General features: G+C 44.6%; 1 protein-coding gene across 3 annotated transcripts in view; it reads left to right on the plus strand.

The window, feature by feature from the left end:
- The window catches only part of GLT8D2 (glycosyltransferase 8 domain containing 2), a 48003-nt gene that overhangs the window by 5356 nt on the left and 16318 nt on the right, over positions 1–26329 (plus strand). The window contains exons 1-4 of one of the 3 annotated variants that reach the window (XM_058673046.1): positions 2858–3084; positions 3394–3527; positions 19842–19888; positions 22348–22440. In XM_058673046.1, coding sequence (XP_058529029.1) covers positions 19870–19888; positions 22348–22440 — 112 coding nt within the window. In that variant the 5' untranslated portion in view covers positions 2858–3084; positions 3394–3527; positions 19842–19869. Of the gene's footprint in view, positions 1–2857; positions 3085–3393; positions 3528–19841; positions 19889–22347; positions 22441–26329 lie in introns of those variants that run through there. The other 2 variants (XM_004589593.4, XM_058673047.1) reach the window with 2 other exon arrangements.

The raw sequence follows: 26329 nt of genomic DNA on the forward strand, positions 1-26329 counted from the left end.
ATGTGTGTCAGGCTACTGGACAGTCCAACGACAGGGGACCCTATTTTTATGCTGTGCAAGGACATTTTCCAATGGCTTGTACATATCCTCTGCCCTTCTCCAACCTGTTTGGTGTCCTGAGGTGTTGACCTGAATGCACTGTTACACTTACTATTTACCCTCTGACCTCCAGTTGGGTTTGGTCAATGAGGGGGCACCACCAACTGGAGATGGAAGGTTAAAATAATTAGCTTTCTAATTCCTCCTGTGTAGACCCTCGCTGTTTGGCTGCTTCATTCGGGAGTCTTCTCCATAAGGCTGCTGATGTCTCCCAGTCATGTGGTTGTTGATGTCTCCTGGCTGTTGCTGCCCCAGGATATAGGGTGCTCTCTTAACCATGTGTTCCTAATATATAGTACACCCTTCAAAAAAGAAATCCTCCTCCCAGCATCCTTGTGCAATGAGCCATCTGTGGCCTGCCAGGCTTCTGACTAAGGACTCTATGTTGTCTGGGCATAGCCAGTTTGGTCCTGGGCAGCACAGCCTGGGCTTTTTATCATTGGAGCTGCAGGATGGCTACTGCACCTGTAGGAACCCGCAGGGTGAAAAAGCAACACCAAGCAGCTGTTTGCCAGGAACAAAGGACTTCTAGGGAATCCTAAGCCACAGGTTTCTGTTCACAGGCCACACCAACTGCAGATTTTCTAAGGAGTGGAGCATTTATAATGGGCACTTTGCTGACTTGAGTAAAATAGTGTTTCTATTAGAAGAAGAACAACAACAACAAAAACGGAAAAGTTACGACTTGGCCACCAGCAATGTCTCTAAGACTGTTTAATTCACTTGGATTTCTTTTAAAAATTAAAAATAACAAGCCAGTATTGTGCAGGTTAAACCACTGCTAATGATGACAACATTCCATATCTGAGTGCTGGTTGAAGAGCTGGCTACTTTGCTTCTGAGCCAGCTGGGAAGCAGCAGGTGATGGCCCAGGTAACTGGGTACCTGCCACCTGTGTGGCAGATCAGGATGGAATTTGGCATGACCCACCCCTGACTATTGTGGTCATTTACTTAGGGAGTGAAATAGTGCATGGTGGAACTCTCTCTTTTCCCCTCCCTGTGTCTCCATTGACCTCTGCCAGTCTGCCTTTCTGATAAATAAATAAATAAATAAATAAATAAGCATAACTTCGTGTTAAAATCCTTTTCCCTGGCTCATACTTTATGGATTCTTTTTTCAACAATAAAAATGCCATTCATTATGAAAAGCAGTACAGATTTTCAAGAAATGAGAAATAGAGCTGCTGTATGAATCAGCAGTGCCATTTCTGGGTATATATCCAAAGGAAATGAAGTCAGTACTGTGTCTTGAAAGATATTTGCATTCCCGTATTCACTGCAGCACTGTGCATAACATCCAAGATATGGGAATAGCTTGCATGTCCATCAACAGAAGAATGGAGAAGGCAAATACTGAATATATACAAAAGCACTTTGATATGTTTGTGGGAAATTGAATTAAAGGATATTTTAGTGCAAAAAAAAAAAACGGAAACCCATGCAAAGTTCTTTCATAATACTTATGCCCATGGACTTTTTAAAGACCCCTTGTTCTTGCTAAAATACTCAACCTTATACAAAGGTTGAAATCCTGTCATTTGCAATAACACAAATGACCCTAGAAACCATTTATACTACATAAAATAAATCAGATACAGAGAGACAAATACTGTGTGATCCCACATGTGGAATCCAAAAAATCCAGGGCCTACCTTTGTTGTGCAATGGATTAAAACACTACCTGTGACACTGCATCCTATATGAGTGCTAATTCGAGTCCTGGCTGTGTAACTTGCAGCCCAACTCCCTGCTAATAATGAACCTGGGAAAGCAGTGGAAGATGGCCCAAGAGCTCTGTCTACTGCACCCACAAAGGCAAGAAGGATGGAGCTCCAGTCTCCGGACTTAAGCCTGGCCTATGCCCAGCTATTGTGGGCATTTCAGGAGTAAACCAGCAGATGGACGATCTCTCTGTCTTTTCTTTCTCTGTCACTCTGCAGTTCAAATAAATAAGTAAATATTTCCCAAAGCTAGAATGTTGCATCTGTTGGGTAAAATACTTTTTCCCAAAAAGTGCTTTTGCACTTTTGTTAATGTGGTCCTCAGCAATTTAAAGTTAGAAGTGTGCATTGCACTTCCATTGCAGAGAACAACCCAAGAAGGAAGGCAGCATGTGCTGGGATCCTTCAGTGAGTGACCCTGGCAGGAACTTGTCTGGTGGAGGAGGTGCTACATTGGCTGCTCCGCCTCTCATCCAGCTCCTTGCTAATGTGCCTGGGAAAGCAGCAGAAAGTGGCCCAATCCTTGGGCCCCTGCACCCACGCGGCCCAGCCCTGACTATTGAGACCATATGGGCAGTGAACAGGGGGATGGAAGAGCTCTCTGTCTTTCACTCTCTTTCTTAGTCTGCATTTTAAGCTAATTTTTTTTTTTTTTTACTCTTTAAGCAAAAAGTAAGTTGTTTAATTCTTCCGACCAGAGCTGATATCTGGGTTTTGCTGGGGGGGGGGGGGGCACAGGGCTGGGGAGGGGTAGTAGTGAGGAGGTGAGGGGGACTGCATTTCAAAGGCGAGCAGTTCTCACCTTGGAGGTTGAAAACCCTCAAAAGCACTCTGCACTCTGAATTGCACTACTGCTGTTTGGAAAGTCTTCCTGCCAGCGTTTGCTCTTCCTGCAGAAGCCAGCACTGGACTCTGGTGCACCCAGCCCAGCGCAGCCCCACCCCTCCCGCACATCTGGAAGCCGTTTTGGGGCGCCTCCCTGAGCCCGCCGGGTTTCCCAGCTGCTCCAGGAGCAGGGATGGAAGAAACCCGAGCCTCTCTGAAGCCGACGTAAGCAGAGCAGGGTGCGGAGCAGCGGGGAGGAGAAATATTCTTGTGGAAACGTCACATTGGCCTTGGGGCTCTCAGCCTGCTGGGTATCCCATGGGATCTTAGAAGCAGCGAGGAGGGCGGCAGCCCCGGGCCAGCCACGATTCCAACGCTCTGCCCCTGCCAGCTCTTCGTGACGGGGCAGCCAAACGCCCTACCTCGCCATTTGCCAGGTAAATAGAGACGCAGACAAGAAGCTGTGTCTTGCCCTGTTCCCTGGCCGGCCTGTGCAGCCTTGGCTGCAGACTCCTCAATCAGGGGTGTCAGGCTGTCCCACAAAGCTTGGTTTCCCCAGTCTCCAATTCTGTCGGCAGCATTCCTAGGGGATCTCTCTCTGCCATGGCAGCAAATCCAGGATAATAGTGTAAGTTTTGCGTGTCCTGAGCTGCTTTCCCAGACTTGGGTTTATCCACCCACCTCTGATTCTGAGCACAGAAGTCAGTAGTTAGATAGGATGGGACCAATGCTAACCTTTAATGCAGGTTTGTTTTGAAGCCACTGATGATTCAATTGAGCCGTGATTCAGATTTTTGGAATCAGCTTTAGGAGGATGTTGGGATGGCCCACATCCCCAGGAAAGGAAGTGACAGTGGCCAAAGTCTAAGAGAAACTTCTGGTAAGTACAGTAGCGGTGGGATTTGGGTTGAAGTGCTTTTTTATTTTTAACTTTCAAATAATGTCTCATGTTTGCTTTGAAAGCAGATGTGCCACACTGGAGATGCTTCATATAGCCTGAGATATTGTCAACATAAGTTAAAATGGATAGTCCACACAGGAATGTGTGAGAGAGGAATGATATCTCAACATCTGGATATACTATGGAAAAATCCATTCTTTTAACTGTTTGACCTTGCTCAGCCAACTCCGAGGTGATATCGGCTGGTTGGCTGTGTTTTGTCCTTTCCTTTTCCTCTGGGTGTTTTGGCGCTGCCATTTTCAGTATTACAGTATTATATAACAAACTTCCATCCCCGCTCTAATGTAGTCAGAGGAACTGTGCGCTGCAGTAACGAGCAGGCAGACTCCGCGGTCCCAACTCACAGCGCTGAATCTTTGTGCGGACGCTGCTAAGTCTGATACTGGGGAGGGGGATTACTTCCCTAGCACGTGCCCCTTCTGCCTTATCTGTGAAATGGGAATTAAATGGCATCATCTCTAGAAAGGACATAGTAGAGGATCTGCCAAGCAAGTGGAGTCTCAACAAAAGGTTAGCATCAAGGTGACTGCACATCCTGCTTGACTCATTGTTCCATCTGACAGCTGACAGCGGGTCCTGCACCTCGTGCCCTCACCTGGATCCTCTATGGGGCCTGCTTGTTTCTCTCCTCCCCAGTCGTCTCTTTAGCATACTCTGCCTCTCCTTCTTCATCTTCCTCTGTCCTCACTCAGAGAAAGACAGGCTTTTGAAAGCCGCAGCCTTCATAGTTTTCATTTCTAGCTCCTGAGGAATACAACTCTCAATAAGATTCCCATATTTCAGCACTTTCTGAAGAATGTTCTGGAGAGCACAGTCCCAAGGGAAATCTGTTTTGTGAACTATAGCACCCTGTTAGAGAGCTCAAGGAGGAAGGGCATTTTATAGGTTCTCAGTGGTGCCCCAGTAAATAAATCTGCTTAAGGCTGTTGAACACAATCACGTGGCCCCAGGCATTTTAGCAAGTATTCTGTAACATTTCTCCAACATGCTCTGGGATGGTCCCACTGTACATCTCTCCATGCTGGTTTCCTTTATGAAAAATCCTACTTCATACCTAATGGCCATACCCCAGGGACTAGCTTTATCTTTAAAGAGTTTATTTGATTTAGTTCAAAGAGTGACAGGAAGAGATGAAGATCTTCTGTCTGCTGGTTCACTCCCCACTGGCTGCAGGTGGCCTGGGCTGGGTCAGGCAGGAGCTGGGAGCCTAGAATTCCATTTGGGTCTCCCACATCCTTCTGCTGCTGCCTTCCCATGCAGTAGCAGGGGCCTGGAAGGGAAATGCAACAGCAGGAATTGGAACCTGTGCTCTCATATGGGGTGCCAGCAATAGAGGTGGCCCCTAATTTGCTGTGCCACAATACTAGTGCCTATATGTTACCTTTTTTTTTGTCCTCAAATAAATAAATAGGCAAATAATTAACTTAGTGCTTCTGATGTTTGTAATATTGATCTAAAGAGTCCTTCCCATTTTTGTGTTTTCCCCCACTCGAAGGCAGTTATTCCCTTAGCCACGTCTCCAAATGACCTTTCTAGTTTTGACTCCAATTTGCCCCAGCTCCTTGGCATCAGGTAAAACATTCTCTTTTTTTTAAATTTAGTTTATTTTTTATTGGAAAGTCAGATATTCAGAAAGGAGGAGAGACAGAGAGGAAGATCTTCCATCTATTGATTCACTCCCCAAGCAGCCACAATGGCCAGAACTGAGCCAATCCAAAGCCAAGAGCCTGGAGCCTCTTCTGGGTCTCCCACATTGGTGCAGGATCCCAAGGCTTTGGGCCGTCCTCGACTGCTTTCCCAGGCCACGTGCAGGGAGCTGGATGGGAAGTGGAGCTGCCGGGATTAGAACCGGCACCCATATGGGATCCTGGTGCATTCAAGGAGAGGATCTTAGCCACTAGCCCACCGCGCTGGGCCCAAAACTGGGTTCTTACCTTACATTATTCACTACAAGCAACTCAAAATTGGTTATATATTTATTGTTATTTGTCAATGGATATGCATGTAACTGTACATATTCATGGGGTACAGTACAATTTTGACACAGGTATGCAAAGTACAATTATCACATATGTGTATATTTAATACACATTAAACATTTAAAGGTTAAATGTGGAACTACAAAACTAGAAGAAAAAGAATAAAAGTCCATGGCTGGTCTTTGCAAAACACAAAAAGTCCAGGCAAGCTGAAAACTAGACCCCTGAAAACCTTGCAATAGAATGTGTTTTATGGGCCCAGCACAGTAGCCTAGTGGCTAAAGCCCTCTCCTTGCATGTGTCAAGATCCCATATGGGCACTGGTTCTAATCCTGGCAGCCTTGCTTCCCATCCAGCTCCCTGCTTGTGACCTGGGAAAGCAGTCGAGGACGGCCCAAAGCCTTGGGACTCGTGTGGGAGACCTGGAGGAAGTTCCTGGCTTCTGGCTTTGGATTGGCACAGTCCTGGCCATTGCAGCTGCTTGGGGAGTGAATCAATGGGTGGAAGATCTTCCTCTCTGTCTCTCCTCCTCTCTGTATATCTGACTTTCCAATAAAAATAAAATATATCTTTAAAAAAAAAAAAGAACCTAGTTTGATTTGTTAGCATGTGGATATCTAGTCTTCCCAGCAGTGTTTATTGAGGAGACTGTGTTCTCCCCGTTGCGTATTGTTGATGCCTTTTTTGGAAAATTGGTTATATATACATAGTTTTTCTTTTTGGGCTTTCTGTTCTGTTTCATTGGATTATGTGTGTGTTTTTATGCCAGTGCTACACTGTTTGGATGCCTATAGCTTTGTGATAGAATCAGAAATCAGGAAGTGTGATACCTCTAGCTTTGTTCCTCTTCAAGATTGTTTTAGGCATCTGGGGTCTTTTGTGGTTCCATGTAAATTTTAGGATTATTTTTTCTATTTCTGTGAAAAATACCATGGAAATTTTGATAGAAATTGCACTGAAACTAAATAGTCTTTGGTAGCTTGTGCTTTTTATAATATTGATTCTTCTGTTCTCAATCACTTATATATATATATTTTTTTTTTTTAATTTATCTGAGGGGCAGAGAAAGAGAGACGGACAGATGGATAGTGCACCTCCTGGTTCATTCCCCAGCTGCTTGCAATGGCTGGGGCTGGGCCAGGACCAGAGCTAGGAGCCATGAGTGCAACCCAGGCTTTACTTTGGTGGGAACCCAATTATTTGAGCTGTCACTACTTCCTTCAAGGCTATGTGTTAGCAGAAAACTGTTTCGGAACCAGAGCTGGGAATTAAATTCAGGCATTGCTCTATAGTATGCCGACATCTTAACTGCTGGAGTAAGCGCCCACGCCTCAGCTACTTTTTTTTTTTTCCTACTCATTTATTCCTTAATTACATTGCATTACATGACACAATTTCATAGGTACTGGGATTCTCCCCCCTTCACCCCAAACCCTCCCCCCATGGTGGATTCCTTCATCTTGATGCATAACCACAGCTCAAGTTCTGTTTGAATTCCCTCATTGCAAGCATATACCATATATAGAGTCTAGCATCCTATTGTCCAGTCACATTCAACGGCCTCTTGGGGAGGCCCTCTCAGGTTTGAAGGTAGAGCCAGCAGAGTGTCATCCCGATCAATTAGATCAGCTACTTTTTTGAAGTCAGATTCATAAGTGCCCCTTTGAAAGGAAATTTCATGTGAAGTCTTAGGATGTTAGATCTGTTAGAATTCTCCTTAGTTGATGAGGAAACAGACATAGAAAGGTGAAGTGATTTCCCTGGACTCACACCATCATAACAGCTGGAATAATTGGGTCCCTGCTGTTCACCAAGTGCTTTCACTGAGCTTGAAATGAATTATAGCCTTTACTCTACAAAACACCTTATTTTCACTGTGCTCATTTTGTTTCATTTTTATTTAAAAAGTTAATTTGTGGGAAAGTTAAAAGAAGAGTATAATAATATTTTGTCACTGACTCAACCAATTATTAACATTTAGCCACATTTGCTTTGTCTCATTATCTCTTACACACACACACACACACACACACAGACAAGTTCAGGATGTGTGTGTCAACTTGTCTTGGCTTTCCACCCATAAATCTAAGTGTGTGTGTGTGTGTGTGTGTGTGTGTGTGTTTAGTGATGAAAGACATATTCATGCATAACCATATCACAATTATCCATGCAGGAATGTTAATATTGACATAATTGATATTTTCCTGATTTTCCCAACCATACACTTTATAATTGATTTTTTCTTTTTAAGATTTACCTATTTGTTTTTAATAATAAATTCATTTTATTTTTGACAATGTTTACATAGTTGAGAGGGATGCATGCCCATGTGGACTACTGGTTAGGGTGGGGCAGATCGAGGAATGGGGGAATGGGGATAAGTGGATCAGACAGCTGCCTCCAATCTCCTTTTTGCTTTCCGTATCTGGGGAAAGAGGGGAGAGAAGAGGAAAGGGCTACCCCAGAGCCCAACCGCATCAGTACCCGGGAATGGAGGACAGCCACCCAGTGTCATTCCAGGGTCCCCAATGTGGATCATGTTCTAAAGGTACTGCTTAAGTGGTTTTGATACCTCTGAGATACTGTTGATTTTGTTGCTCCAAGGATAAGAAAATCTTTTCAAGGTCTATTGGCTGGCATAGTCCATCAGAGTCTCTGTTTGCCCAGATACTTGCTGTCAAAGCTTGACCAGGAGAGCACTCCAATTTGTTCTGCCCTTCATGGTACTAGATGTTCTCTGCAGGACTCAATGAACTGTTTGTCATGTCCCCCATGTGTACCTGGGCATGCCATCCACTACACCATCTCAGCAACTGAGGAGGTCCAGTTCTGATTCATACATTCTATGGTTAGACCACAGATCCTGTGGTTTTCACTGTAGTTGGAGTTCTGAGCCCAGTGGTCCAGTTGGGGGGTTTGCAAAGATACCTTATCAGAGGTGACTCCAACCTGATTCCTGTGTGTGCCAGCCAGTGTGGCTGTGTTTGCAGTTTCCTGGTCAGTTCTGTCCCCAGCTCCATCTTATACGCAAACCAACGGATGCTGGGACCCAGCCTAACACTGCCCACCACACATGGCTCTTACACACACCAGCAAGAACTACAGCCTAGTCAAAGTCATCCCCAACAGCACCCACTAGGCCCGCCCCCAGCCCTAGTCCCTGTGCATGTTAGTATGTGCTGCAGAATGGTCCATTCTATCCCACATCCCATTCTATAGATATTTAAACACCATGGTTGCCATGATTCATTTCGTTGTCAAGTATCCACAAGAGTTCTAGCCATTTTTTTTCTTTCATTGTATTGCCATGTTCAGAGAGTCAAAAACTGACCTTTAGAATGCACCACAATTTAGATTTGACCTTGACATTATCTGTGATAGCATCAGGTTAAATGTCATAGTCAAGCACACATTGCTGTTTGTAACATCCCAAGGCACAGAATTTTAATTTGTTCCATTATCAGTGTTTCTCTGTTAAGAGTGGTTTCTCAGCTGTAATTAACAGGAAATTCCTTCTGCAATGAATAACTCATTAATGAAGTGACACTTTCAGAGTGTGAATTTCCTGTTTCCAACAACCTTTTAGCATTCATTGAGGGTTGTTTTTTTTTCTTGCCCAACCATTGTCACACTCATTAAGGCTTTTTAACCTGAGTTGGTTGTTAACATGGTGGTTGCAAGATGGGGTTATGGCCATTTGTAAGAAATCTTAGGTTCCCAAAAGGAAAGGGTCTTCTCTATGGCAGAGCTGGGGTTTGAGTTCAGGTAGGTCTTACTGCAGGGTCCACATTCTAACCAAGCAATCTACCAAACATGTTAGGGCAGAAATTCCACTGGATATTAGCTACTCAATCAGTTTCTGTGTCTTCCTCATTTTGAGTTTTTTTTAAACCCAGTAAGTGCCACCCTTAGAGATAAGATGGACTTGCCAAGAAGAAGAGGATGCAATTCGGACTCATATACATGGGTGTGTGTTTTTTTCTTAATGAATTAATTTGTTTGAAATAAAGACTCCAGGGTCTTCCTTCCTCCACTCTCCACCCCTGTGGCTGCCATGAGCTGTGCCGTCATCAACCTGAAGCCTCTTTTCCCACATTAAAAAGATCTCTCAGTTGACAGCAGGTAAGACAGGGAAGGACAAGTCAACTCTTGTTTCTCTGCCCCTGGCATAGTCTCACAGTCACTGTAATGGGACACTTGAGGGAGAGCAAACCATGCTTGCTGAGAGCCAAAGCCTTACTCAGCCTGCAGTGAGATTTGTGACCTGCAGCCCAACCTGCCCCCTGGTGCACACAGGACAGCCCTGCAGTAGCCAGGACTTTGTGGCTAGGGAGCGCTGGCATCACAAAGCTCTAATGTCTAATTCCTGATCCACCATTTACTGGTTGTGTGGTTTTGAGCAAGTTACTAAACTTCTCTGAACTCAAATTTCACCGTTTGAAAATTGGAGGCAGGCATTTGGGCACAGTGAGTTGAGCAGCTGCTTGGGACACTGGTGCCCCCTGTCAGAGTGACTCTCTGAGTCACAGATGCCCCAGTTCTGATCCAACTACCTGCTAATGTGCCAGGGAAACAGCAAGTGTTGACTCAGGTGCTTGAGTTCCTGCTGTCTGTATGGGACACTTGGATAGAGTTTCTGGTTCCTGGCCTTAGCCTGGCCCCGCCTCATCTGTATGGCCATTTGGGAAAGGAACCAGTGGATATGAGTTCTCTCTCTGTTACTTTTTCTCTGACTCCCCATCACTCTGCCTTTCAAATAAATAAATAAATCTTTTTTGTAAAGTAATATATCCATATACCCTAATGGTGTTGTAAGAACTAAAGGAGATAAGGTACTTAAATTGTCAGAGCTGTGTATAAATTGAAATTTCAATAACACTATATCCTCTGACTGCTGTGCACTTCTCCCCAGGGCAGATCTCACTGCACGGCAGGTGAAGCTAGGGCTTGGGGCACCAATATTACATTTCAGAATTCCTTTGATGAGTCCCCACTCTGCTTCTAATCCATGTCTTTGCTAATATCATGGGAATGCAGCAGAAGAAGGCCCAAGCCCGTGGGCTTCTGCATCCAAGTGGGAGACTCAGATGGAATTTCAATTCCTGGCTCTGGCTTTGGCCTGACCCAGTTCCAGCTATTACAGGTGTCTGAGAAGTGAACCAAAGGCTACAAGATTTTTCTCTCTCTCCCTCTCTCTCTCTTTCTCGTTCTGTCTCTTTCTGTCACTCTGCTTTTGAAGCAAAACAAAATAAACAACTTTGCAGACTTTCACATCATTCTGCCTGGAAGGATTTGTGATGGCAAGAAAGTGTATCTCATTTCCAATCAGTTTAAAGAAAAAGAAGAGAACTTTATTGGCTGGGTAACTAGGACATCTGTGGAGGGACAGGCCTCAGGGATCTCACCCTTACCCTCACCCTCACTCTGTGCTGCCATCCATTTTACACACACTCTCTCTCCTGGTACCAGATGACTTCCTTCATCTAGCAGTAGGAGGGGCTAGGTGGCTAAACTCCACCCTAAGCTTACTTTATCCCCATGAGTCAGATGGATGCCTATCACCGATATTATAAGCGATATTGTAAGCGGATGGAATGTGCCTGAGGCTCAGTAACGTCCTGAGCCATTTGGCTGTTCTGACTCAATTCTTTGCCAAGTCAAGAGGGAAGAGAAGAGCAATGGCAGATGTCTGGGTGTACGATCCACATTTGCAGAAAATAAAGGGGACACTGTAGCTGCCTGTTTACAGTAAACTAATCTCCTGGAATCCAGCCTCAGCTGAAGAGTTCTCCTACTCACTGCCAGTAAGTTCTCATCATCCTTGGGCCCAGCAGGCCTGGAGCACCGACACCCATCCCTCTCTGATTCCTCCCATAAGGCTGGCGCCGTCACGTTGAGTGTTTCCAAAAACCTCGGATTCTCTGTTAGCTGTCTGCCGCCTCCAGCCAAATGTCAAGTCCAGAAGTTCTTTTGAAGGACTGAAACTAAGGAAGATGAACTTCATTTTAAAATAAACTTTGAGTTTTCAAGACAAAGTACTATTTATGCTAAATTAACATAAAAAAAATAAAGTCAGTTTCTGCCTGTTGGGATTGTTGGCAAAGCACTGCTGAGAAGTGAATGTGGCAAAATTGAAAGTTTGGCTTTTGGACTAACATGAATTTTATTATCTAAACTTCTTATCTCACTGTTAAACCACTTTAGGAAAACATCAGGTATATTTTGAGACCATAGTGCTAGTTTACTTTCTCAAATTTGGAGCATAAACAAAACCAAGTAGTACCAAGACAGGGAATAAACTTAGGAAAATGTGTGGTTGGAACTTGTACATGATGGATTTGCCCTTACTTGGAACTTGTACATGATGGATTTGCCAGTGTCTAGGAGAACCCTTTTCCTGGCAAATCCATCATGAGACTATTCTAGAAACATTCTTGAATATGCAATGTTGAGTTCTCAGAGCCACCGAGGCCCTTTTATAGCGAGCACTGGAAAGAATTCAAACTCTCTGTTGATCTGTCTCCCTTCTTTGGAAGTCACTTAATCTTCTAGACCCAAACCCTGTGATGGACATCACATCCTGACTGTGTGCCCTAAAATTGGAATGAAGTACTTAAAAAGCTCAGTCTCATGCAAAGGACAATATTTTCAACAAAACATCCTGGAGAGCAGAGGCTGTGGCATAGAAGTTAACACTCTGCTTGGGACGCCTGCCTCTCGCTGTGGAGCTCTGGGTGGAAGTTCTGATGCTGCTTCCAATTTTTACTTCCACGCATGTGCACCCTAGCAGTAGCAGGTGATGCTTAAAATGATCGGGTCCCTGCCACACACACAGAGATCCAGGTTGAGTTTTATGCTTTTGACTTCAGTCTGGGCCGGCACTGACCGTTGCTTATATTTGGGACCCAGTGGATGGAAAATCTTTTTTTCTGTCTGTGTATCTGACTCCTTGTCTTTCAAATAAGCAGAAAAGAAAAAAAAAGAGGGGGAGGAGGCAGCCTTGAAAACAAATGGACTTTCATACATAAAAAAATGAATTTTTTTAGAAGATTTTATTATTATTAAAGCCGGATATACAGAGAGGAGGAGAGACAGAGAGGAAGATCTTCCATCCGATGTTTCACTCCCCAAGTGAGCCACAACGGGGCCGGTGCGCGCTGATCCAATGCCAGGAACCAGGAACCTCTTCTGGGTCTCCCACACGCGGGTGCAGGGTCCCAATGCATTGGGCCGTCCTCGACTGCTTTCCCAGGCCACAAGCAGGGAGCTGGATGGGAAGTGGAGCTGCCGGGATTAGAACCTTAGAACCGGCGCCCATATGGGATCCCGGGGCTTTCAAGGCGAGGACTTTAGCCGCTAGGCCATGCCGCCGGGCCCAAAATAAAAAATGAATTTTTAAAAATAATTTTATGTAAGTTTACTTGAAAGACAGATTTACAGGGAGACAAAGAGAAATAGAGAGAGAGAGATGTCTTTCCTGTGCTAATTCATTCCCCCAAGTGGCTGCAGTGACCAGAGCTGGGCCAGTCCCAAAGCTGGGAGCCAGGAGCTTCTGGATTTCCCATGTGGGTTCAGGGGTCCAAAGCTTTGGGCCATCCTCTGCTGCTCTCCCAGGCCATTACCAGGGAGCTGGATTAAAAGTAGAGCAACAAGGACTCCAACTGGTACCCTTGAGGAAGGGTGGTTCTGCAGGTGGAAGACTAGACTGGCATACCACCACAACAGCCCCAAACAATGAATTTTTAAGCTATAATTTGTGTTGTAGTAAAAAATTAAACCAAAATGTAAATGTAAAATATAAAACTATAGGTTTCTCAGGAGAAAACTTGAGAAACTCGTTCTCCATTAGAGTTAGGCTGAAAATTCTTAGCAATGACACCAAAATTATGATCCATGAAAGGAAAAAATGATAGATTTTAGTCAAAATTTATAAATTTTGCCATGGAAAATTCATTATTAAGAGGATGATAAGGCAAATTATTAGAGGAGAGTACTTGCAAATCATATATCTAACCAAGGACTTGTTTCCAGGATAAATAAATAATGCTCAAAACTAAAAAATAAGAAAACAATAAACATATAAAATACACAAAAGGTATACCATAAATGGATGGCTAGTAAACATATATGATTCTCTATACTAGTAGTAATTAGGAAAGGATAAGTTAAAATAGCGATGTAATACAACTATTAGAACATAATAAAAAATACAATACAAAATGCTGGCAGGATACAGCAATTAGAATGCTTCTGGTGTGAGTGCAAAATGAACTTCTGTTTCCATTCAGAAAAACAAATTGGCAGTTTATTATAAAAATGAACCATATTGCTACCAAATGGCACAGCAGGGTCATTTCTGGGTATTTTCCTGAGGGAAAAATGTTTGCACAAAAGCAAATAGAAAGCACCAGAAACAACCTAAATTTCCCTTAGTGAGTAAATGAATCAATAAACTGTGTCATATCCATACTGTGGAATATTATTCGTTAATAAAAATTTAATAGTACAGGGCCAGTGTGGTCAAGCTAAGCCTCTGCCTGCAGTGCCAGCATCCTATGTGGGCACCAATTGAGTCCTGCCAGCTCCACTTCTTTTTTCTTTTTTTTTTTTAAAGATTTATTCATTTTATTACAGCCAGATATACACAAAGGAGGAGAGACAGAGAGGAAGATCTTCCGTCCGATGATTCACTCTCCAAGTGAGCCGCAACGGGCGGGTGCGCGCCGATCCGAAGCCAGTAACCAGGAACCTCTTCTGGGTCTCCCACGCGGGTGCAGTGTCCCAAAGCCTTGGGTCGTCCTCGACTGCTTTCCCAGGCCACAAGCAGGGAGCTGGATGGGAAGTGGAGCTGCCGGGATTAGAACCGGCGCCCATATGGGATCCTGGGGCTTTCAAGGCGAGGACTTTAGCCACTAGGCCACGCCACCGGGCCCAGCTCCACTTCTAATCTGGTTCCCCACTAATGTGTCTGGGAAAGCAACAGAGGATGCCCAAGTGCTTGGAACCCTGTATCCATATGGGAAACCCAGAAGCTCCTGACTCCTGACTTCGGATCAGCTCAGCTCTGGCTGTTGCAGCCATTTGGGAACTAAACCAGCAGATGGAAAAATCTCTTTCTGTGTGTCTCTGCCTCCCTCTCTGTAACTGTCTCAAATACAAAATAAAATTTAAAAAGGTCCAAGCACACGGCAACAACAAGTATGAATCTTAAATACAGAAATGCTCAGTGAGAGAAGAAAGTCTCAAACCATCACACACCATATGATTCAATTTATATAGCATTCTGGAAAAAGCAGCACTATAGTAACAGGAAGCAGATTAGAGGTTGCCAAGAAACCAGGTGTTAGGGAGTATGCAAGTACAGGGAAGATCTTCAGGAGGATTAAAATTATTCTTTCACTTGCTTGTGATCGTTGTTAGAAGGCATGCATGTGTTAGAATGTATACAGCTATAAACAACTGGAAAATGAATCTGGTATATGTAGAATATTAAAATTTAAAAATTATCAAGTCAAGATATTTTAAATATTTTTAAACTTATTTCATAGGCAGAGGGATAGAGGCAGGAGGAGAGTGAGCAAGATCATGTCTGTGGCCTGGTTTGCTCCCCAGAGGGCTGCGATGGCTAGAAGCTGGTCCAGGATTAAGCCAGGAGAACCAGGAGCTGCCTTTCCAGTGTCTCACATAGGTGCTTTCCCAGGCCCACTAGCAGGGAGCTGGATTGCAGCTAGAGCAGCTGGGACTTGAACTGGTTCTCTATATGGGCATTACTAATGGCAGCTTTATTTGCTATACCACAACACTGGCTCTAATTAAGTCAAATTTTGAAATTGGCCAGATAATATGCCTTGGAGTAAATGTTCCACAGTTGAAATCTGTTTAAAATAAATTTTAAATGGGGCCTGAAACGGTAGCCTAGTAGCTAAATCCTTGCCTTGCATGCACTGGAATCCCATATGAGTGCCATTCATCTCCCACCTGCTCCACTTCCCATCCAACTCCCTGCTTGTGGCCTGGGAAACCAGTAGAGGATGGCCCAAATCTTTGGGACCCTGTGCCCATGTGGGAGACCCAGAAGAAACTCTTGGCTTCAGATTGGTTTAGCTCTGTCTGTTGTAGCCACTTGTAGAGTGAACTAGCAGATGCAAGATCTTTCTCTCTGTGTCTGCCTTTCCAATAAAAATAAATCTTAAAAAAAAAAAACCAGGAATGCTGAATGTTTCTCATACAGTGCATTGGTGTTTCCCAGGATGCTGTGCTCTTTCTGGTCATGGAAATTCACGGTAGGAAATTTATGCGATCTAGCAGACCACAGAGAAATTACAGTGTCAGCATGGATCAGATTCCTTGGCAGAAAAATAGTTCTCCTGATGCCAGGTCAATATTTTCTGAAGAAATCGTTGGCTGTTTTTGCTAAAAATGTTGTTCCCAGAATATATCTACTTGATTGTCCCCTTGGAATTCACCCCAAATTTGTGTCATGTGAAACCAAGGACTCTGTGTAATAATTTGACCTGAGAGGATATGAATCTGACAGATAATGTGACAGTTATATTTTTCATTTCTTATTAGAATATAATGCATCTCGTGTGTGTGTGTGTGTGTACACAGGATCTCCTGAGCTTAAAAAGTTTTGTGAATACATGCTGTTTTCTTTTTTTTTTTTTTTTTTTTTTTTTTTTTTTTTTAATTTTTTAAAGATTTATTCATTTTATTACAGCCAGATATACACAGAGGAGGAGAGACAGAGAGGAAGATCTTCCGTCCGATGATTCACTCCCCAAGTGAGCCGCAACGGGCCGGTGCGCGCCGATCCGATGCCGGGAACCTGGAACCTCTTCCTGGTCTCCTATGCGGGTGCAGTGTCCCAAAGCATTGGGCCGTCCTCAACTGCTTTCCCAGGCCACAAGCAGGGAGCTGGATGGGAAGTGGAGCTGCCGGGATTAGAACCGGCGCCCATATGGGATCCCGGGGCTTTCAAGGCGAGGACTTTAGCCACTAGACCACGCCGCCGGGCCCAACATGCTGTTTTCTTGTGATTTCACATTGTGTAGGTGCTTGAGTTGCTGTTTGTTAGAACACCAAAGTGGATGTTCTCAAGCCATTGATGGCTGATACCCATTTTGATTGCCTGATGCCAAGGGTCATATTCAATAAATCACTTATATAAAAGGGCACAGCCTTTGCATAGAGGCTATGCATATCCTTTTGTACACTTAAATCATCTCTAGATTACTTCTCATACCTTCTACAATGTAAAGGTTATAGAAACAGTTATACGCTATTATTTAGGAAATCATGATAAGAATAACAGTCTGTTTTGTGTTTAGCACAGATACAATTTCTTTTTCCAAATATTTTCAGTCAGCAATGATCGAATCTGATTATACAAAACCTGCAGACATGAAGGCTGACTGTATATTTTTCTATCGCAACATTTATTTTAAGAGATTTATTTGTTTGAGACAGAGAGGGTGGGGCGAAGACAGAGTGATCTTCCATATGCTGACTCCCTCCCCAAATGGCCCACAGTGGCCAGGTGGGGGGCTGGCCCAGACCAAAGCCAAGAGCCGGAAACTTCTTCCAGATCTCCCATGTGAGTGCAGAGGCCCAAGCACTTGGACCATCTTCCGTTGCTTTCCCAAGCACATTAACAGGGATCTGAGTGGGATGAAGAACAACCAGGACTTGAACCAGCACCCTGATGGGAGGTTAGCATTGCAGGAAGCAGCGTGACAAGCCATTATGCCACAGCTTTGAGCCCCTAGCAGAGCAATTTTTCTTATTTCCAGTTCCCTGAAAACTTTTTATCCCAGTTGCATTGCCCCGCATTGTGCACTCTGTTCCCATTGAATTCCCTCAAACACTTTGACTCACATTTTTAGATCCAAGAAGGGGCCAGAAGGCGCAGGGTGGCAGAAGACTGTGCACTGTGCGCTAGACAGCCCTGTTCTTGACGTGTGTCTGGGGCCTATGTGCTTTGGCAACTTGCCTGTCCTTTGGATGATTGACAGCATCGGCCTTGGAATCTTCTCATTACAGCATTTCTTCTTGGAATGTTGTCATACCCCAAGATTCCACTTACTCTTTTATTCAAGCCTGGTTTTTTCTGCTGTCATTCCTGCTTTCCCACAAATGCCCACAGCACTTTGCTTGTATAACAAACATCATTTTATTCCCCAGAAGAATCCTACTACAATGAGAAATAATTCCTTCTCCATACGACATTCTTGCATGGTTGATGTAAAAGTTGACACAAAAAGCTTAAAAAATCATTGTGTGTGGCACAGAGTATTGTCCCTTTACCATCAGAAGTTCCTCAAGATGTTTGAAAACCATTGCCTTGGGAGTTTAGTGACTAATATGGATTGGAGGGTTGAATGCATTGAAGATAAAATTCAACTTCTCTTCAGGCACCAGAGCATCTGGTCCACAGACCTCCCCAGTCCTTTCCAATGTTTCTCTTGGTTCACTCTGTTCCAGGTGCATAGACCTTCTTATCAGTCCACGAATGCTTAGCGCTCCTTTCCAGCCACAGGGCCTTTGCACCCGCAATTCTGTCTGCCCAGAGTGCTCCGCTACATACTTTCTTCTTGCCTAGTATTCATTCTTCCTGCCCATCAAAAACTATCTCTTCCATGAGGCTTTTCTTGGTTTCTCCTCATGGTACAACCCCCCCACCCTTTGTGATTAATCTTTATTCTTTTTTTAAAGATTTATTTATTTTTTATTGGAAAGGCAGATTTTATAGAGAGGAGGAGAAGGAGAAAGAGATCTTCCATCTTCCCCAAGTGGCCGTAACAGGTGAGCCAATTTGAAACCAGGAGCCAGGAGTTTCTTCCAAATCTCCCACGTGGGTGCAGGGTCCCAAGACTTTGGGCCGTCCTCAACTGCTTTCCCAGGCCGCAAGCAGGGAGCTGGATGGGATGTGGAGCAGCCGGGACATGAACTGGCACCATATGGGATCCCGAAGCATGCAAGGCGAGGATTCAGCCAAGAGGCTACTCATGCTGGGCCCGGTTAATCCTTACTCTAACACCTCGTGTGTTCCCTCCATATTGCTTCCATGACGATAGGGATCAGGGCTGTTCTGTACATCGGTGCATCTCCAGCATGTATCAATACAAGAGTGAGTGAATGAATGAACTGAAGGTAAGGTGTAGCCCTCCCTGTCAAGGGTGGTTCTGTTTACACAAGAGAGTCCAGAGGTGTGAAATCCCTCTTACCAAAGGAATGATGAAGCTGTGAGAACAGAAAGACAGTCATGGGGTTCACATTGTAGATGAAGAAGACCTACTTCTTCTGGGGTTTTTGTTCTCAGCCCACTCTGCTCCACAGACCCAGGGGGCATATAGCGCTGTTTAAGAAGAAGGTGAAACAAAAAAACAAAAACCCTGAGGACAAAAGATGAGCTCTTAGGGGCCTTTTGTAGATTGGTTCAGGTAGAAGAATTACTTTAAAAAAAATGATTTTAGCGGCTGAAGTCCTCGCCTTGTATGTGCCGGGATCCCATACAGGTGCCGGTTCTAATCCCAGCAGCCCTGCTTCCCATCTAGCTTCTTGCTTGTGGCCTGGGAAAGCAGTCGAAAATGGCCCAAAGCCTTAGGACCCTCATATGCATGCGAGACCCATAAGAGGCTCCAGGCTCCTGGCTTCACATCAGTGCATCACCGGCCATTGCAGCTGCTAGGGGAATGAATCAACAGATGGGAGATCTGTCTCTCCTCCTCTATATATATCTAACTTTGCAATAAAAATAAATAAATCTTTTTTTAAAAATGATTTGTTTATTTGAAAAGTGAAGTTACAAAGAAAAGGAGAGATAGAGACCTTCAGTGTGCTGGCTCACTTCTGAGGTGTTTGCAATTGCCACGGCTGGGCCAGTTGGAAGCTAAGAGTCAGAAGCTTCTTTCATGTCTCCCACATTGGTACAGGGTCCAAGCGCTTGAGCCATCCTCTGCTGCCTCATCAGATGCATTAGCAGAGCTGTATTGGGAGTTCATTTGGTATGCCAATGACTCAGGTGGAGGCTTTACTTGCTATGCCACAATGCCAGCTGCAAGAATCTCTTTTGAAGAGGTGGACTGTGGGTTCCAGAAAGACTTCACTTCCAAAAGTCTAGATACACAGCAGGGAGGGATGGCCACATGTCTCCCAAGGCAACAGACTTTCAAAGGAGACTTAGTCCTGAACATGTGTTGATGACTTTCAAATTGATTGTCTTTTAAACAGAATTTTATTCTTTAATCCACAGGTCACGATTCTTATCCACGTGAACACTCATGGCTCTGCTACGAAAAAGTAAGATGATATAACTTTTTAAAATCCTGATTCTGAAAAAAAAAAAGACCATTTTCATGTTGGGGCTTTTTAAAGATTCTCTCTTTGGCCCCAGTGCTATGGCTCAATGGCTAAATCCTCACCTTACAAACTTTAGGATCCCATATGAGCACCGGTTCATGTCCCAGCTGCTCCACTTCCTGTCCAGCTTCCTGCTTGTAGCCTGGGAAAGCAGCAGAGGATGGTTTAAGTTCTTACGACCCTGCACCCCCATGGAAGACCTGGAAGATGCTCCTGGCTCCCACCTTTGGATCAGCTCAGCTCTGGTTGCAGCCATTTGGGGAATGAACCTGTGGATCTTTCTTTCTGTGTCTCCTTCTCTCTGTAAATCTGATCTACCTTTCCAATAAAAATAAATAAATCTTTAAATTTTTTTCTGTTCAAGGATAGCTTTCTCACAGGCCATTTTTGGCATCATTTCAAGATAATTTCCATGAAAACTTGCTAAATTTTTTAACAGAAGAGGACTTATTGAGGGTAGTGTTATGGCACAGTGACCCCTTGCAATGCTGGCATCTCCTGTTGGAGTGCCACTTCGGGTACTAGCTGTTCCCTTTCTGATGCAAGTTTCTTTATTATTTCTGTGAAGGCAGTGGAAGATGGCCCCAGTGCTTGGCTCACTGCCAGCCATGTGGATGGAGTTCCAGGTGCCTGGTTTTGGCATGGCCCAGACCTAACTCTTGCAGCCATCTGGGGAACAAACTAGAAGACAGAAGGTCTTGCTCTATTTCTCTCTTTCTGTCTCTCCTGCTCTCTCTGTCACTTTGCCTTTCACATAAATGAATGAATCTTTTAAAAAGTGAAGTGGACTTACCATGAGAGATATCGTGTTCCTCTCTAAAACTTGCAAATGTAATTTACTTTTTGTTCTAACTATGCATTCCTGATTTGTTAATTTGACTCATTTAAAAAATATGCAAGTGTACTTTTTAGAAGAATTATAGTTAAAGCAATATTTATTTATTTTTATTGGAAAGGCAGATTACAGAGAGAAGGAGATACAGAAAGATCTTCTGCCTGCTGGTTCATCCCCCTTGCCACCCCATTGGCCCCAATGGCTGGAGCTGAGCTGATCTGAAGCCAGGAGCCAGGAGTTTCCTCCAGATCTCCCATGTGGGTGCAGGCTTTTGGCCATTCTCTATACCCAGGCCACCAGCTGGGAGTTGGGTGGTAAGTGGAGCAGCTGGGAGATGAACCAACGCCCATAAGGGATCCTGACAGATACAAGGTGAGGATTTAGCCACTAAGCTGTCGAGCTAAACCCACAAGTATACTTTTTAATAGAACATTTTAATCCTTATTATAAATGGAAAACAATTATCTACAATAAAAAGAAAATAGTTGTAGAAACATACACAATTAGAAGGATATTATTATTAGCAGCCTTTTTGCCTGCCTGCACAGCAAGTCACACTGATTTAATACTGCTTAGTGCTGCACTTGTGCTCCGTGTGCAAGCACACACTGTTCCCTGGATCCCAGGGGCGTGCACTCGAGCATTGCCGCTTTATTCCTGCTGATCCTACAGACTTAGAACCAGAGGCCACACTGCAGTCTTCTGCTCTTTTATCCAGGGCAAGAGTTTTTATGTGTGTGTGTTTGTGTGTGTGTGTGTGTTCTTGTATTTATTTATTTATTTTTAAGTTTTAATGTTGTTTACATAGTTGACAAGGATACATGTCCGAGAGTACAACTGTTTAGGGTAGAGAGGGTCAAGGCATGGGGGAAGGTGGGTGGGAAAAATACTTCTCATTTTTTCTTTTTCTTCCCTTTTCTCCTACATCTGGGGGGCGGACAGGACCCCAATGTGGAGGAGAATGCTTTGAGGGTATTGCCTGAGTAGTTTTGATGGCTTTGAGATGCTGTTGGTTTCATTGCTCCAAGGTTGAGAAAACCCTGCCAAGGTCCATTGACTGACAGAGTCCACCCCAGTTCACCCACTCACCCAGACACTTGCTGCCAGAGCTCAGCCACAAGTGTTGTCCAACTGCTTCTGTTCTGCATCTTCCAAGGCAAGACTTTGCTGCACATCATCCTTCACCAAGAAGGCAATTAGTCGAGAAGCCACTGTATTGCAATAGCTAGGAACAAGTACTGTAACTAGTATGGGCTGGTGAGAAGTGTTCTATAAACACAAGCTACTCTTGGAAACAAAATATGTATGCATGGAAAGTAGCCCCAAAGGCATGATGCAGGTAGAAACCTCTGCCCTGGGACTGCCTCGTGCTCCATTTCCTTACTTTGTCCTTGAATAACAGTGTCCTGAGTGAGCACTTTCCTACCCGTGCTCTCTCTTCAAAGAAAAGCTTCAGGCCCCACAGACTCCTCTGAAGCTGCAGAGGGCATCTGCTCACACAGAGCTACACTTTCCAGCATGTTTTCATGTCCATGGCTAAGCTTTAACACGCTCCTTATTTCAGTTAATCAGGTGCTGCTGTTCCTACTGATTGTGACCATCTGTGGGATTGTGTACAAGAAAGTTCACAGGGAGACGGTGCTCAGGAATGATGCAGGTAAGCAGGCGTGGAATCCAGGGACACCAGGCCATGGTTCAGATGTACTCCTTCAGGTGCTATAGGCAGCTGAGTTTAGAGACAAGTGACCATTTGGTGAGCTCCCGAGGAGTTCCTGGTACCAGTGCTGAATGTCCTTCTGGGCTGTGTGGTGACCAGTGCTCTTCACACTGTTGCATGTGTAATACCCGCGGGGCAGGCTTGTTAAGTACAGTCCGAAGCTGCATCTGCGAGGACTAGAATGGATGCGGCCTGAGCAGGCGCATCTCAGGTGTGCTTCCAGTGGATGATGATGAGATGGGCCCTCGGATCACACTGTGCAGGATTGCTCTGCATCCCCTCCCATTGAAGTCTCTCTAACCTCTTGCCCATAAGGGCATTTTTCTCTTGTTCCTCTTCCTGCTGACTTCTCCCCATCAGTGGCCGGGCAGCCTCACAGCTGCCTCTCAGCTTCAAAGGGATCTTTCATTGACTCCACATCCTCTAGCAGCTGCCCCAAGAGCCCTCCTCGGGGTGAACTGAGTGAGACGGTGCTTTTGGAACCTCAACACACATACAAAGTCAGTCTGTCTTCAGCTGCTCTACTTACACTCGTCAAGCGGATCTACTCACTTATGGGAAATACAGAAAAGAAAAAATTACCCCCAAGTGCATCAGCCAAAGACAAAATGCAGTTGAAACAATGGCATATTATATACATTTCTTCCACATTTTTGAAAAAGGCCAGAATTTAGAGGCAGGTATTGCGGTGTAGGTTAAGTTTTTGCTTGGGATGTTCACATTAAGTATCAGTGTGCCAGTTCAAATTCTGAATCTGTTCCCAGTCCAGCTTTGTACTAATGCGCCAAGGAGGCAAAAGATGATAACCCGAGTACTGGGGTTCCTGCTCCCAACCTGGTAGACCAGAATGGAATTCCGGGCTTTTATCTTCACCGTGGCCCATCCCTGGCTCCTGTGGGCATGTGGGGAGTGAACCAGTGCATGGAAGGTATTTGCCCTCTGTGTTGTTCTGCCTTTTAAGAAATTAAATCAATAAATGAATATTTGAAACTCCTAGACCCTAGGGACTAGATACATGACAATTAACAAGGGAATGCCCCTACTCTCATAAAGCTTACATTACCTCTGTTTTTATTTTAAGATTTATTTATTTTTATTGCAAAGTCAGATATACAGAGAAAAGGAGAGACAGAGAAGAAGATCTTCTGTCCGACGATCACTCCCCAAGTGACCACAACAGCTGGAGCTGTGCTGATCCAAAGCCAGAAGCCAGGAACTTCCTCCAGGTCTCCCACATGGGTGCAGGGTCCCAAGGCTTGGGGCCGTCCTCAACTGCCTTTCCAGGCCACAAGCAGGGAGCTGGATGGGAAGTGGAGCTGCCAGAATTAGAACCAGCACCCATATGGGATCCCAGTGTGTCCAAGGCAAAAATTTTAGCTGCTAGGCCATCGTGGCAGGCCCTAGTTTTTTGGGCCCAGCACAGTGGCCTAGTGGCTAAAGTCCTCACCTTGAACAAGCTGGGATCCCATATGGGCGCCGGTTCTAATCCCAGCAGCTCTACTTCCCATCCAGCTCCCTGCTTGTGGCTTGGGAAAACAGTCAAGGACAGCCCAAGGCTTTGGGACCCTGCACCCACTTGGGAGACCCAGAAGAGGTTCCTGGTTCCCAGCTTCAGATCGATGCAGCACCGGCCGTTGCGGCTCACTTGGGGAGTGAATCATTGGACGGAAGATCTTCCTGTCTGTCTCTCCTCTCTATATATCTGACTTTGTAATAAAAATAAACTAAATCTTTTAAAAAAGATTTAGTTTATTTTTATTGGAAAGTCAGATATACAGATAGGAGAAGAGACAGAGAGGAAGATCTTCCATCTGCTGATTCATTTCCCAATGGCCGCAATGGCTGGAGCTGCACCAATCTGAAGCTTCTTCTGGGTTTCCCAATGGGTGCGGTTCCAAAGGCTTTGGGCCATCCTCTACTGCTTTCCCAGGCCACAAGCAGGCAGCTGGATGGGAAGTGGGGCCACTGGGATTACAACCAGTGCCCAAATAGGATCCTGGCATGTTCAAGGCGAGGACTTTAGCCACTAGGCCACCATGCTGGGCCCACAGCCAGATCTTTTAATAGGTTGACTCAGGTACCAATGGATACAAATAGTTCAACAGACAATGCCTGAAAAAGCTGCCAAGAGAGGTGCATTAGTGGGGAATCTACACTTGGCAAGCCTTCCCTTGCATTTCATCAATGTTCCTTCATTTTTCATTCTGTCCAGGAGAGATTTCTTGAAAGAGATCAGTATTTTTGGCTGAGGTTGCTCCCTGCTTCTCTGACTGGTGGAGTGACTCTTCGGAAGTGTGGCAGGGTTATGTCCACTCAGTGCTGGGCGTTCTGTTGGGATGCTCTCTCTTTCCCACTTCCGCTGCCTGTTGTCTGTGAAAGCCTTCCTTGGTCTTGGCAGTTGGGCTGTATCTCAGCTTCTCAGCCCGTCCTTATCACTTTGTTCCTAGGTATAGACCATGAATTATTGTCCCATGATCCGATTCTTTAGGATCAATCCATCACTTCAATTTAATTCCTTTTTAGCAACCTTTGATTATGTACTTTCAACATGCCAAACTCACGGGCTTATGGTCCAATGGGGGCAGACAGACATGTAAATTCTTCCAGTACAGTGTGATGAGTGCTCAAATAATAGTGTCTAATAAACCCACCTATCCATCCATCTACCCACATACAGAACACATATAGAATAGCCAGTGTAACAGGAAAGACATGCATCCAGACTCACGGCAATGTAGCCACTCCCATCGCAAGGTGAAAACGAAGGGACAGGCTGGTTTGTGTGTGGAGCTGTTAGAGGCTCCCTGAAGTCTGTACTGCAACCAGAATGAGCAGGAAAGAGGTTGTCTTGCAAGAAAGGATTCAAAGAACTTTCCAGGCATCAGGATGAGTGTGCACAAAGACCCTGAGGCAGCAGACAGCGTGGAATCGTGAGGGCCGTGAGTTGATTTTGCTGTGATGGGAGCCAACAAGGCTGGGGAGGTGAGCACGGGATGGCTTCGGAGGGATATTGGGTGGCTAACCAAGAAATGTGGCTTTACCTTTTAGGAAATACTGTAGGACTCTCAGCAATAAAGTACAGACAGATTTGCATTTCAGGCAGATCACTTCATTGCCTGTAGATAAAATACCAGTGGTCTGGGGACCTTCCAGGATGACAACAGAGGCCATAAGGAACAGACCTTGAGAAACTATATTTTGCCCTATTGACATAAATAACTTATAACTGTTTTAGATAATCTGAAAATATAAGACACTAACCATCATTCATAATCATACAAATAAACATAGGAACATTTGAAAATATGCATGTGTCACACTGGTATCAGCTACTAGAGAGAATTTTGTATTTCCTCTTTTTAATAATGCTTGCATATTGTAAGTACTCTCTCATATCAGTCAATCATCCTAAAAACAATGTTTTGGTGGTGGGTGTTTGCTAGCAGACACCCTGCACACTGATGATTATCCTTCATATCTGAAAGTTCCAGAGCAAAGCATCATCTTGCAGCATTAACACTTTGCATGTTCCCAGTGATACTAGAAACAGTCATCACTTCTTCCTTTTGTGTGTTCGATTTGAACTTGCACTTTCCTCCTCTCTTGCCATCAGCTTTGAGAAACTAGACTCGGGGAGGGGTGTCACATGCAGCTTATTCTGCCTCCCTCTGGGGGTGCCTGCTTTCACCTCGGCCAACAAATCAATGTTTCAGCTCATGGGAAGGAGGAAGGGAGTAGCAGTAAGCAGATTCCTCTGAAGGGCAGTTCTAGCAGTTACATGTATCATGTGAAGTAACATCTTATAGATTTGAACTTGATCACATGCAGC

Source organism: Ochotona princeps, chromosome 15 (assembly GCF_030435755.1).
Source record: "Ochotona princeps isolate mOchPri1 chromosome 15, mOchPri1.hap1, whole genome shotgun sequence".
NCBI classification, from domain to species: Eukaryota; Metazoa; Chordata; class Mammalia; order Lagomorpha; family Ochotonidae; genus Ochotona; species Ochotona princeps.